We start from the raw sequence: 14332 nt of genomic DNA on the forward strand, positions 1-14332 counted from the left end.
TTTCACTGTAAAGAAAGCTAAGTCTATCCTGTACTGGAATTTATATGTTACTCTAATTGTGACGGTCTTATTTGTTTAAGAAACACACATAAAACAAGACATAAAAACATTTGATTTTACCATAAATAAGAAATGTATTCTTTTTTCAAACTCAAGATATTCTGTATTGAATTACAGAAAAATAATTTCTTTAGATCACATGAACTTTAAATGTACAATGCATTTTTAAACATAACCAAGTTGCATTTGATTATTTAAGAGCTACTGTAACAACCTGGTGACAGACAGAGCTCTGCAGTGCAAATAAATGAAGTGCTACATTTTATTTAAGGAGCTTATTTTTCAGATGGAAAATAATAATAATCCTAACTGAATAGCATCTTATCGGCTGTGCATATCGGCAGAAATTTTCATATCTGCCGATACCAATAAACGTGTTTTAAAGCTTTTTTCAGCCGATACCGATATTGTGCCGATAATATTGTGCATCCCTAGACATTTTTCTAGTTCAAGCAATTTTTCAAGGAAATTATTCTGGTTGCATTGGCAGTTTTTTTTTTTTTATCTGTTACAACCAATTCAGACCTCATTGTTGTCTTGACTTGAAACAAGAAATTTTTCTGGACTGTTCAGGTGAATATGGCTCATGATGAGTAGGTATGATAAGACAATTTTGACTTAAAATAAAACAAAAACACTTGATAAGGTTTCGATTTTTTGCAGTGTGGATCCATTTCCCTGGCAGAAGTATTCCCACTCACTGTAAGATCACACACACGTATACATCCACAGTCAGACACCAGACCGTCTCTTGCTTCAGTTGAACCTGCTCCCTTTCAAGCTCAATCAACAGCACGCCTTCTGAGTCCACCCACGCTCTGCTCTCCCATCCCTGCGACTCCTAATTTCTCTAAGCTCTCCGACTGTCTCTGCTCTCCTCTCCCTCTTTGTCTCCATCTCTCATTTTCTCTTTTACTTCCTGTCTTTTTGCAGGTGCTTGTGGCTTTCATCAGCTTTTCAGAAACTATGTTGCTTGTGTATCTCAGCTACAAGGTGAGTCACTCGTCATGGCCCCGAGCAGCCCTATGATGTCAACGTTTGTGGTGTGTGTGCGTATGACGTACATGCTTGTGATATGCTTGAGGCCGGTGTTTGTCCACTTTGTTTACTTCAAAAAACTGAAGTTTTTTCCCTTCCCCTGACGCTGTTCCTTTGTTCCTCTCTTTGTAAAGCTCCCCAGTGGGACCTGAGTGTTCCTCCGCTCTGTTTTCTGTTATTGACACATCACAAAGACTTTAGGGGAGGCCCCTGTGATGATGTTGTTGGGGGCCAATCATGAATAGGTTGCCCTACCTTTGATGTTCCCTTTACACTTTAAGCCTGTAAAGGGCTCCCTCTGCAGAATTCTCTGGAGGCTAGAGGACTTAGCATTTAGAGTTGACAGATTCCTGTGGACATACTCTCTGCCTGTCCACCTACACGCATGAGGTCAGCAGTATGCAGGTGGTGGACACATAAAATGTGTCAGCCAACTGCATTTCACAGCAAAGTTTAAAGGAAACCTAGTGGCACTTTCTGTTTTATCAAAGGCCACTTAGGTATTGTATAACCCTTAAACCCACCAATCCATCGCATCTATGGTCCTAAAGCTAATTTGTACCCTTCCAGCTTCCTACAATTGGGCCTATTAAGTGCTAATGCCAAAATGTCACCATGACAATGAAGTGTCCTGACCCCGTGTGTGTGTGGTTTTTTGTTTCCAGGGTAACGTTTGGGAACAAGTCTTGCGTGTCCCCTTCATACTGGAGATGATCAGCGCCATTCCCTTTATGATCACTGTAAGTGGAAGGATATGCATTGCAGAGCAACCGCGCTCAAGCACCGCCATCCCATCCTCCCTGCCCGAATGCACACCACATATTTAACGGACACTTTCAGAGAGGATATCGGTGAAAGATCTGGTGACACGTGAAAAAAATAAAACATTAAAATGACAGGCAGACTGAAGCTTTCTCTGCTTTTGACAGGTGATTCTGCCCTCCTTCAGAAATCTCTTCATCCCTGTGTTTCTCAATTGCTGGCTTGCCAAACACGCTCTGGAGAACATGATAGTGAGTGAAGTACAATCTTCTGATCTATTTATTTCATCACCTCCATCCCAGCCTCTCTGTCGTGTTATTTTGTTGGCATGTGTTTGCCCCTTTTTGTCTCTGCCATGAAGGTAAAACCAGCAACAAATCTGTCAAACGTGCACCCCAGCATCTCACATGCCCTGCATCCAGCTGTCTTCTGACATCTAGTTAACTGGACCTGATCTACTTATTTTTTGGTAGGGATGCACAGATACCGATCAGTTTTATCAGTTATCGGTGTTTTGGTGCCCCTCAAGGCTTGATCAGTTTTGGTAGGAAGAGATACATGGTGCTGATCCAGGCAATGCCTTATTTGTTTTGTTTTGTTTTGTTTTTTTATACCAGTGCTCTTTGCTACTTGATTTGAAATGTTACCTCTGATGCACTTGCTTTGTTTATCTGCTGTAATACCAGTCAATAGGGTATAAAAGTTCACATTTGTAAACAACTTGTATACATTCTGAATAATTGTTTTTTATGGTAACATTTGAATATTTCATAGTTAAAATAAATATTAACTTCAGTAATTCCATATTCTCATTTTTTGCCTTTTACCCAAAACATTACCAGTCTTATCCCACAGAAGGGCATGCAGGTTATTATTTAGCAATGGTATCGTATTGGTATTGGTTTTGGTCAATACTATACACTGAAAAAAAAAAGGATGTCATCTTGCTCGGCTCAAAGTGAGGTCGACACAAAAACTGCTCCCCCTGGTGGCTGGCTGCAGAATGGGTCATAAAATCAGTCCCTCCAGTCATTCCAGATGGGCTGTGGTCCAACTTCCAAAAATTAGTACACCTGTTAGAAATGTTTCTCACGTCCGATTGTTGTGGTGATTTGAAGATATCATTTGGCTGCCTTGTATTAAAGTCCTCTTTTTTTCTGAAAAGTTTCATTTTCAATAGTTATAAGAGGTCAAAACAAGGCTTTACGTCACATTTACCGGTGATTGACAGCAGCCATTCTTGATTATTTCTTTCAGGGATTGTAAAATATGTTAGGAGGTAAGGTCAAGAAGTGATTAGACACTTGAAAGAAAAAAAACAATTATTATTTTTGTCACCCGGCTCCACTCAGAATCTCCGGAAGAAGATTCGGGGGATACGGGGGAATTTTGGCTTTAAAACTGTACAATGGTAAATGTACAATGGTAGTTGGATTGGTGCATCCCTACTTTTTAGTACACTGACCTTCTTCTCTATGCATCCAACAGCAGCAGCATGCACTTTTCATTTCTCCGTCTCCTGCTTTCTGTAAACTATGAATGCAGCTCTTGCTCTATTTATATTAACATGCCTGTGCATCTCTCTGCAGAATGATCTCCACAGGGCAATCCAGCGGACGCACTCAGCCATGTTTAACCAGGTGGTGATTCTCATCAGCACATTGGTCTGTCTCATGTTTACGTGGTGAGTACTTCTGCTGCAGACACTGAACTGAGAAGGGCCAAAGAAGGGGGGAAACACAGATTAAATGGAGATTGGGCGGGAAGTGAAAGCTGTCACAGCCATGTAAAAAAAAAAAGAAAGAAAAAAAAGAAAGAACCCTGGGGCTAAGAGAGGGGAAGACAGAAAGCAGAGAGGTAATTGGTAACAGTGTGAGTGAGATAAAGCTCTGAAATGACAACTGGCGATTCCTTCAGTGCAGTGAAGGATGTGTCAGCTCGCTGTGTCTGGTGTGAAAGACTGAGCCAATCAAGAAGTTCCTCCACACAGCATGAAATAAGCTCCCTGACAATTCCAGGGTTGACATTTGTCTGTTGACTCATCCATCCTTTCATGAACAGGATAAATGCTCATGTGTGCGTATGTACACAAACGTTGTCTCACAAAAGTGACCAATGCGGCGCAGGTTTACGACACACCTCGTCATGAATCGTGGCACCTCTACCACCCTGCTAGGTTTCTTCCTCAGTAGCGTTTACTTTCTCTTCTTACTCTCTCCATCTTTCCCACCCTGCCAACCTCCATCAGCATCTGCGGCATCCAACACCTCGAGCGTGCAGGGAACAACCTGACCCTGTTTGACTCGCTCTACTTCTGCGTGGTCACTTTCTCCACGGTGGGCTTCGGAGACGTCACCCCTCAAATCTGGCCCTCGCAGCTTTTGGTTGTCATCATGATCTTTGTGGCGCTCATTGTTCTTCCAATTCAGGTGAGAAACAGGAGTGAGAAGATCTTATTCAACCCCAGACAGCAGCTACAATGAAATTTTAGATAGCAAAAAAGTAAAGCAATGTAACAAAGAAGTTTTAAAGTGGAACTCTGGGGTTTATTTCACTTTCTGAGCAACCAACACAGCTCTGCATGGTTTGCTCTCACTTCATACAGACGCTGAAAACCTCAGATTTACAGAACACAGACAAGTTTGTGAAGTGACAAGAATATTCTTGATTTGGTTCCTAAACTAACAGATGGGGGATAACCACACAACCCAAAAAAAGCCAATTTGTGCTCTGTGATAAACTCATACTGCTCTCCGTTCAGACTTATAATTTGTATATTTTCCCTTTTCCACACTAATGTGATGAGTCACTACATTCTACGTAGATTTACAACACTATTTTTACTCGAGGAACAGAAAGAGTGTCTGTCTTACTCGAGAAATTCCCCAAACCCCTCTCCTGTCACTTAGCTGCTCCACAGAGGAAACACAGGAACCGCACACACACCCACACACACACATACTGGAGCTGCGCAGAAAGTCAAATGAACACCTGGATGAGCATACCAGCTGCATCAGATCCTGATGGCTGTTGCTCGTATTTGTATGAACCTTTTATCCCCAAGGTAGCTGCTAAACTTGGGTGTCTTCCCAGAAGATGTGAGAGTGGTAATAGCAGAAATTTCCTTTGTGTGTGCTGCACCTGTTAGCAGAGCAAAGTCTCTATTGGCAGGGGATCACAATCACACATTACTGATAAACAATTCACAAACCATTAAGTTTAGAGAAATCTTATTGTCTTGTAAATTGGATTTTGCTCGTGTTAATGCCACACACCTTTTTTGTTTCTTTTTTGTTTAAAGGTGTCACATAAGCAGTATGTGTGAGGTAGCACCCCACGCATGTCTTATCAACTCACTGTTTAAACATGTTTCACTTCTTTTTGCTCCCATTAGGAGGGAAACATTATCACCTAGCCATGTAATTACAAGCATCTTTTGCTGAACTTCTACCCATTGACTCGATTAGAAATGGTGACCTTCCAGATCACCAACACAGCGTTAAGTCAACCACCCCCTCTTTGTCCCCAATTTTCATCCCTAAATACCCCTTGACATTTAGAAACTCGACCTCCTTTGCCCCAAACACCACCCCCACCGTGTCTGCACGTGTGTTTGTGTGAGTGTGAGTGTAATCGTGTGTGTCCTGCCATGAGCAGACTCCTGGCAGCAAAGGAACATCACGATTGAGCAATTTTTTTTTCTTTTTTCAGAGCTTCATTTGTAGCTTTTCCTGTCTCTCCACAAAGCCACAGTTGATGCACCTGCCCAGTGAGAACTACATTTGGTTGCTAACATTCAAGACCTTATTTCAAACAGTCAAGGCCGGCTAAAAATATATTAAAAAAAAAAAAAAAAAACGTATAAGACTACACTGCAATGTGTGTGTTTATTCAAGGAATGAAAGGAAATGTTAACTGGTTCAAAGTTCTCTTTAAGCTGTTGTTGAAATCTCATCTTTGTGAAGATGTTATTTTTGACACCACACAAAAAAAGAAGCAACAGAGTGAAATAGAAAGTGTGATGTTAAGAATGCAAGTTCACAGACATTATAAAGAGGTTAGCTTTGAGCAGTTTCCACAAAAAAGTGAATCTTCTTTCACTTTTAAAACTCCTTTGAACGTCTATTCCTGTTTTGAATGGCTCTTCAAAATACTATTTCAACAGAAAATTACCCAGTTGTTGCTCTTGAATGTTCATTTTGGATTAGCTTTATAAAAATTTTAGAATGACAATATAAAAAAAGTTAACAAATGAGGTCACAGGAAGCATCATTTTGAACAACCTGTTGAAATCTGGCAGCTTAGTAAGGGCCTGTTTCCACCGTCAGCACACACAACCTCAGTTTTAGAGCACTTCTCACCAGAGTTTAATGTTACAACCTTTCAACTGCTGTTAACAAAGTTGATATCTGGAGATATCAGAAGTGCCATTATTGGGTTTGGTTGATCGGTGATAAAGATTTGACATCAATTAACATGGAGGTGGAAAATGACCTATTTCCAACTTTTAGAGTGTTGAGAGCTTAAAAGAGAATAGCAGAGGGTGTTTTTGAGCTTAGGGTGCTAAAATTGTTAAGCTGCACTGGTTTTAGTGTCGGCTTCAAGGTTGCGTTACAAATCTCCTGCAACAGAAATTATTTATATTTGGTGGCTGAGTAAGGGCCTGTCTGCACTAAAAAAGTATTCAGCACTGTCAGCAACTTTGACCTTATTTTAAGAGCACTTTTCACCATCATTTACTGTTGAACATGAAGGTGTTGGGAAAAAAAGATCTATTTTTCAATTGAAATGAACTGTACCTACTTAACTATTTTAATGGGGCCTTTTTTATGACGACAATTGCAAAGAATTTTAGTATCCTTTGTCTTTTCTGGCATATCTGTTTATTAACTTATCTAACTTTGTTGAATTAATCAAATCCAAATCCTTAAAGAGAAGAATGCTTATTTAACCATCTGTATAACTGTTAAACCCCATCATCCATCCCTTTACTCTTACACAGCACATTAAAAAACACAGCAAAATTCAGTCCAGGCCTTTACTGTCATCTTTCACTCAGCGATCACCTTTTCTAATCTCCCAGAACACTTTCCCTAATCAAACGGAAACACTAGACAGTACAAGGCATCGTGTCTTTTCATACCACCTGGCTCCTCCCTGTACTCCAGCTAACTTAATCCAATTTCCATCTGTTGAATGTGATGGATGTGATCCTGAATGCAGTTTGAGCAGCTGGCCTTTCTGTGGATGGAGCGGCAGAAGTCGGGGGGAAACTACAGTCGCTACAGGGCGCAGACGGAGAAACACGTGGTGCTGTGCGTCAGCTGCCTCAAGATCGACCTCCTCATGGACTTCCTCAATGAGTTCTTCGCACATCCCCGGCTGCAGGTCTCACCCAATGGGTTTAAGTAGGATTAAATGTTTGTTGGGGGTCTTGTGTTTGTGGTGTTTGTCGTCTGTAATCCTGTTCAGAAGCCGGAGCAGATGAGGTTAATGCAGAGGACTTATTGAGCAATGCCATGGATCACACAACACTGCTGTCTCATTTATGTTAGAGCAGATGTGTGTGTTTGTTAAAGGGTGAATCCATGTGTACTTTTCTATATGTTCATGCGTGTGTGTATGTGTGTATTCATTTAAGGGACACACACAGTCATTTACATGCGACTGTGAGGGGACATCAATCAATCTACAACCAATCAATAGCTACTTCCAAAATCTTCCTTTTGACAGGCAGCACCTTCAAACAGAACCAGTCTTAGACTGTTCAGCCATCTGCTGTAGTCGTGTTGGGATTTGAAAAGGGATAAAGGGAGAACCAGACAAAAAAAAGAATAGAGTTCTTGAGATTATTCTCCTGAACAGAAAGCTCTCTCAAGTCCTAAATTATCTCCAGAGGTGAGCTTTAATATATCTTTTATATGACTTACAAGTAACTCTTCGCCCTTGTACACCACTATTAAGTGTCTCTATCCCTGGTCAAACAGCCACACAGCAACAGGCTTGTATTATTCTCCCTCCTGTTAAAAGACTAGGGCATCAATAGAAAATAACACCAAACTGTGAAGAAACATTCCTTCTGCAAATAAACACATACCACAAAGTGCATCAACTTTAAAAGCTCACATTTTGAACTGAATGAAATCCCCAGAGTATCAACACAGTAGATGTGAAGTACTTAAGTTTGGTCCAGCAGTGTGGTTTTATGGACCAAACCTTCTGACGTCATGAAAACTGTGTGCTTATGTTTGTGTGTTTGTGTATTAAGGACTACTATGTGGTGATCCTTTGCCCTGCGGAGATGGATGTTCAGGTGAGGAGGGTTCTTCACGTGCCTCTGTGGGCCCAGAGAGTCATCTATCTGCAGGGATCTGCCCTGAAAGACCAGGACCTAATGAGGGCCAAGTGAGTCACTCCAACCTAAAGGAACAAAAGCAATGCTGAATTTTTTCTTTATCTCAATCTATACAACACTATTGACCAATTTATTTTAATTCAGACTGTCAATAAACTGAAGCATCCTCCCATTACTGATCCATACATTCATTGACCCTGTAACGCATCAATACATTAATATATCCCCAAGTGGTCATAAATCAATTCACATTATATAATTCAATCAAAGCATCCACCCTTAACTCTCATCACTCCATCAGTCAATCACGTTATCATTTGATAAATCAGATAATTAATTAAATACATTATTTCACTGATATTCTTAGGGTTAAGGTAATGGCTGTCAAGGGTTAGGGTTAGGGTTGAGTATAAACTGAAACTAGGGATGGGTACCTTTCACATTGGCACCTGGCAATTGGTATCGGTACTCAACAGTACCAATTTTTGGTACTTTTTGTGTTTATGTGGTAAAGAAAATATCAATTCAGACAGAATTCGGTCCGTACCTATAAAAGTACATAATTCCGTGCCCATTCCTAACCGAAACCCTAATCCTTGCCATAACCCTAACCCTGAGATCATGTTCCAACGTCTCCATCATTCATCAATCAACCAGTTAATCTGTCTGTCCATCAGTCATCAGTTAGAGGTTAATAAAGCTTGAAAACCGCTGATCAACTAGTGTATCAGTCCATCCATCCATCCATCCATCCATCCATCCATCCATCCATCCATCCAAAGATTATAAAACCTGTCATCTGCCAATCCATCCATCTATTCATCCACAGATTAATAACCCAGTCTACCTGGAAAGAGTAATACATCCATACATCCAACCTTGAAGCTATTAACATAAATGGTATATTTGGATCCAGAGTAACATCAAGTACTATTAACCCATCCATTTGTTATTCAACTGATTAAATAATTTGACTGTAAACAGTCATTCCATCCATCAGGCCATTTGTTCACCGATCCATTCAAAGTATTACGATCACGTAATAACTTTAAAAAACAGGGTCTTAAATAATCTCAACCACAGACCTGAGTTGATTAATTCTCATGTATGAGCTCAACATTAACAGCTGAAGCACCTACAGCTTTGAAAAAACTGCTGTAATTAACATTAGAGTCCTGTTGCCTATTGTTTACCTCCTGGCTACTGATAATGCTGCTGCAGCACTTCAGGCTTGTTTTGTCACAAGGAGAAAAAAAAGTAACAAACGGCTGTATGTTTAATCTCCCTGTCTCCTTGCCTCCTACTATCTCATCCATAAATGGCGTGGGCTTGAAAGACACATTGGTTTGTTTGATGTTCTATTGTCCTGCTTTTTCTCTTTTGTCCTCTTCCTCAATAACATGACAACACCCTCCTTCTTGTGTCTTCTCTCCTCACCACTGGTTTTCTCTCTCTGTGTCTTTCTCTGTCTGTCTGTATCTGTGTGTGTGTCTCTGTATTTATTGCTCTCTCTCGCACTCCAATGGCCACATGCTCTACTAACCACCTGCAGGATGGACGATGCTGAAGCCTGCTTTATCCTCAGCAACCGGTTTGAAGTGGACCGCATTGCTGCTGTACGTTCCTCACTGCTCCTCTGTATTGCCGTATGAAACTCTGAGATACAAACTTTTACAATATTGCAAAATATGAGGAGGTTTCCTTGAGTGAACTGCTTTTTGTATAGTGCCATAAAAAGTTAATTAAAATGGCAGTCATTGGAAATATTTGGATTTAGCTCACTGCATTAGCTGACTGTTGGACTTGTTTTGTCATTGTTGTTTTCTCCTTTTTTTTCTTTTTTTTTTTTTAATTTTGCATGAAAACATTAAATGCTGTCACAACAAGTAACACTTCTGGAAAGTGAAACCAGGGATAAAGAAAAAGGAAAAGACAAATTAAAATGAAGAAGCTCAAAACATGAGAAAAGGAAACTCAAGATACATATCATCGTTGGTTTAATAAAGGTAAGGGTCAGGGTTATGGCTGGCTAAGGTAAGGATTAGAGTTAACATTATGGCAAGCAAGGGTTAGACTTAGGGTAAGGTTTAGGTTTTAGGTTTTAGGTTAGGATTAGGGTCATGGTTAAAAATAAAACTAAAGTAAGGGTCAAGGTGTTGACAAGCAGTGCTGAGGTTTAGGGTGAGGGTTAGCCCTTGGTGCAGGGATGTCAAACTGGTGCCATGGAGTGCCAAGAGGCTGCAGGTTTTCTTTACAACCAAAAACTTCACCAACTGGTTTCACTGATTAGTCTCTACTCTCTGCTTGAAGGTGAAGAAATCAGTGGAATCAGGTGGTGTAGTGTTTGGTTGGAAGGAAAACCTGCAGCCTCTTGGCTCTCCATGGCACCAGTTTGACATCCCTGCCTTAGTGTAATCTTAAACTTTACCCTTACCCTAACCTTTACCAATAGGATTATTCTTAGGGTAAAAGTAATGGCCTTAGACTTAGGTTTATGGTTAGAGTAGAGAAAGGGTTGGGGTTTTAGGCCAGGGTTACTGATACGGTTATATTTAGGGTTACAGTTATTACTGGGGTTAGGGTGAGGGTAAGACTTAGACTTGAGTATAGGGTTAAGGATGTGACTAGCAATGGTAAGGGTTAGGGTAAGGATTAACCTGAAATCTTGACTTACTGATTAGATTCATCTTGTCTTCTTTGAAATCTTAATTGTTTTAGTGTTTTTTTAAAGAGAAAAAAAATCTGAAATCTTGAAAACCTGAAATCTTGTCTTAAACCCTTATCCTAGCCATAACCCTAACCCTAAGTCTAACTCTAATGGTTGGGGCTAGGCTTAGGCTTAGACTTATGGTTAGGGTTAAGATTGTTACAGGCAACAGTTAGTGTAAGGGAGAACCCTTAACCCTCAACCTAAACCTAACTATTGCTAGTCACAACCTTAACCTTAACCATAAGTCTCACCCTGACCCTTAGTCTAACTCTTGCTTGCCATAACCCTAAACCTTACCTAACATTATAGGCACTATAAGGAGTTTTAAACCAATTTTGGAATATTCTCACTCTTTCACTTCTGCTTCTTGATGGAGATAAAAATGAAGTGATGCGAAAGAAACACACCAGTAGATCTTGTCACTTCTAGCTGTAGAAGAGGTGTTCCCTTCTACAAATTTATTAAAGGCTTTATAAACCATAAATCCACTTTTTGTTAAAACCAAACATGGATTATATGAGAGTGGTTTTTCCACCAGCAGTAAAATTTAAAAATCAGCCCCTTCCAGATTTATTCCAATAAACAATTGCACCAAGTTGAGCTGAATTTTGAGGCATATCTCCTCTGTTTCTTCTTCTCTTCTTCTTTGCCCCTGAATCAGAAATTTTTAACAGCAACCTTGACAGAGTGATGCCAAGTGATTGTGATTACAGACACACTCTAGCAAGGATGCATACAAGTGCACAAGGAAGGGACTTGTGAATGCTTGTCGATACCAAGTAGGGTTTCCAGGTCTGAGTCCTTTAATTGATATCACAATAATAAATCGATAACCAGGAGAAATTACAAATTGGCAGTGCAGTGGGTTGAAAAGTGCCATTTTTATGACAGTGGGTATAAGTGCTCATGGGAAAAGTAGTCTCAGAAAAATTGTTTTATGTTAAATAAAGTCACCAGAGGCAGCACACCATGAAAGTTCCTTATAGTGCCTTTAAAAACAAGACTCAATCTACATTATTTGAAATGTTTCACTCATGTTTCATATCAAAATGTTGAAGTGAATCACTTGTGTAGATAATCTTGCTGGGAGACTTTTTATAAAGGAACTGTATATTTACAATAAAATGTTCTCAAATAGAATTTCATGATAATTAGAACAGATTTTGATAAAACTGAAACCAATCTGGAGGATTTCTTAACACCTACATTTAATTTGGTTACCCCTCCAGGATAATTTGTCATCTTCTTAATGTTTTAATTCATGACAAGTGACCTGGAGAACTCTATTTCTCACAGCTGTGCAGGCAACTTAAGACAGAAAATGTAAATATTAACACAAAAAATCAGTTTTATTGATCTCAGGTGTTGTTTCTAGACTTCAATACTGCTTGGTTTGTGTTATGAGGATGATTCAATTCCTCTGTGCAGTCAGTTGTTTAAGAGGATTATTAGACTGGAGTTACAATCTGATGCTGCTAATGATGAGCATCTGCTGTTCCACCTTTCCACTCTGCCTCCCCCTGTTTTCACTTCATCCATCTCACTCCCCTCTGTCTCTCAATTTTCTTAGGATCATCAGACCATCCTGCGCGCCTGGGCTGTGAAAGACTTTGCTCCAAATTGCCCGCTCTATGTCCAGATTCTGAAGCCAGAGAACAAGTTTCATGTCAAATTTGCAGGTAGGCAGGGAGTGGGAAATTAAATATACTGGCTGTGATTTGTGTTGTCAGCAGAAGGCGTGAGTCTGTCTGTTTTAGTTGCAACGACTGTTTTTGATCACATCAGGATGCAGAAATAATGGAATCATTCAACAGGTGTTTGGGACTGGAGTTGTTTTGATGTTTTTTTTCCTCAAGCCAGTGTAAAAAGATGGTTTAGTTGGTAAGCTGCTCTGTTATTCCATTAAAGTGCTGCTGAGGGATGGCATGGGGAAACCAGGCTGTCCTGTCTGCACCGCACCTGAGTTTGTCAGCTTGATTTGTGAGGCTGAAAATTGTCTCCTCCACCAGCACAGCTCTCCGTCCTCCCAGCTCAGAGAGAAGTGCCGGACAGATTGGTTCAGCTTGGATGTAAGCCCACGGAGGGTTTTCTGTGAGTTTTAACATCGCCTTTTGGAGAAAGTCCCTTCTTCTCCTGCTTAATGCCAGTCAATCATCCGGAGTGGAGGAAGAAGAACCAAACTCTCACCCTGTCCTGTTACTCTGTCTCTCTCGCACATCTCCTTGCCTACAGCCCTTGAGAACGTCAAACTCAATTCTAGCTTGCCGCCCTCATCCCAGCTGTCTCTATCAATGATTAATGTTTTACTTTGCTACCTTGGCAAAGAAAATCCCCTCCTTTTGATGAGTTCTGCTCTTACACTAACTTGGCAGACGAGCTCTTCCCCGCAGGCAATCCTTCTTTAGCCCCGACTGTGCTGTTTAAATGCCGTGCTGCCACAGCCAGACTGAGCTCTGTGTTATAAGCAGGGCAGGAATTAAGATCAATTTATCTTTATTCATAATGACATCTGTTGTGTTATATGATTACCTTTCTGTAGGGTGAAATTCTGCTTCTGTGTTCGGAGTCAGGCAGCTTTGATATATTCGTGAAATGCTTGAAAGTGCTCTTTCTTTTAATGACATAATGTTGGACGTTTTTACACGTCTTTGCTTGTCATTTTTATAGTTTCTAGAGTTTGCACATAATGGAGTTCTCAATAAGACTCTAAATGTGCAGAAGCCACCACGGGTGCACTCAGAGAGAATTCAGTACGAGCATTAGTGTTGGTACATTCACCGTGTTTTGACACAACTTAGAATATACTCACTGAGCACCAGTGTAGGAGGCGTTAATAAGGAGGAGACACAAGACTTAATTTGATACGCAGGAAAAGCTTAACAACAGGCAAGCGTTCATTAGGAGAGATCTGTCGGCATGATGCTGCAGCAGGGCAGGAAACCCTGAGTTGTCCAAGTAACCACACAGAATTGGGAACACTGTGTCAATTCGTTATCTTTCAAAACAACAATGGCAGGTCACCCCCCGCTGATTTCCACTCATTGTAACCGCTTTGTGTTGATAGCAGCTTACTCACAAAAAAGAATAACGGCCTGCTGATTTAATTAACTCATCTGGTGGACCTGTGGTCAGGTTGTAATTGTGCTTATGCAGAGGGTGCGTATAACCACACATGCACAAACATGTCTGTAAACACCGGATCACACCTGATTGAAAACAGGAAATGGATACTAAAGCACAGATTTGAGTGAGGGTGACAGAAAGAGACACATAGTGAGTGTTTGTTCCGGTGTGCTCCGTGTTTCTAGGTCAGTAATTGGTTTCTCTCCTCATCCGGGTCCAGGCACCTGAAGCTGCAGAGTGCAGGATGGAGGGCTGTGGTGAATGGCAAGCAAAGAAGAAGATGG

At 40.6% G+C, this 14332-nt stretch overlaps 1 protein-coding gene across 2 annotated transcripts in view; it reads left to right on the top strand.

Annotated features, from left to right (window-relative positions):
* kcnt2b (potassium sodium-activated channel subfamily T member 2b) overlaps positions 1-14332 on the top strand; it is a 49919-nt gene that overhangs the window by 19502 nt on the left and 16085 nt on the right. For both annotated transcript variants that reach the window (XM_074696538.1, XM_074696539.1), the window contains exons 6-14: positions 994-1053; positions 1764-1838; positions 2028-2111; positions 3450-3544; positions 4109-4289; positions 7084-7248; positions 8129-8265; positions 9768-9831; positions 12496-12604. In XM_074696538.1, coding sequence (XP_074552639.1) covers positions 994-1053; positions 1764-1838; positions 2028-2111; positions 3450-3544; positions 4109-4289; positions 7084-7248; positions 8129-8265; positions 9768-9831; positions 12496-12604 — 970 coding nt within the window. The remainder of the gene's footprint in view (positions 1-993; positions 1054-1763; positions 1839-2027; positions 2112-3449; positions 3545-4108; positions 4290-7083; positions 7249-8128; positions 8266-9767; positions 9832-12495; positions 12605-14332) is intronic.

The sequence above is a fragment of the Halichoeres trimaculatus genome, unplaced genomic scaffold (assembly GCF_033239565.1).
Source record: "Halichoeres trimaculatus isolate MK-OKI-2021-1 unplaced genomic scaffold, fHalTri1.1 fHalTri1_scaffold_20, whole genome shotgun sequence".
Classification (NCBI taxonomy): domain Eukaryota; kingdom Metazoa; phylum Chordata; class Actinopteri; order Labriformes; family Labridae; genus Halichoeres; species Halichoeres trimaculatus.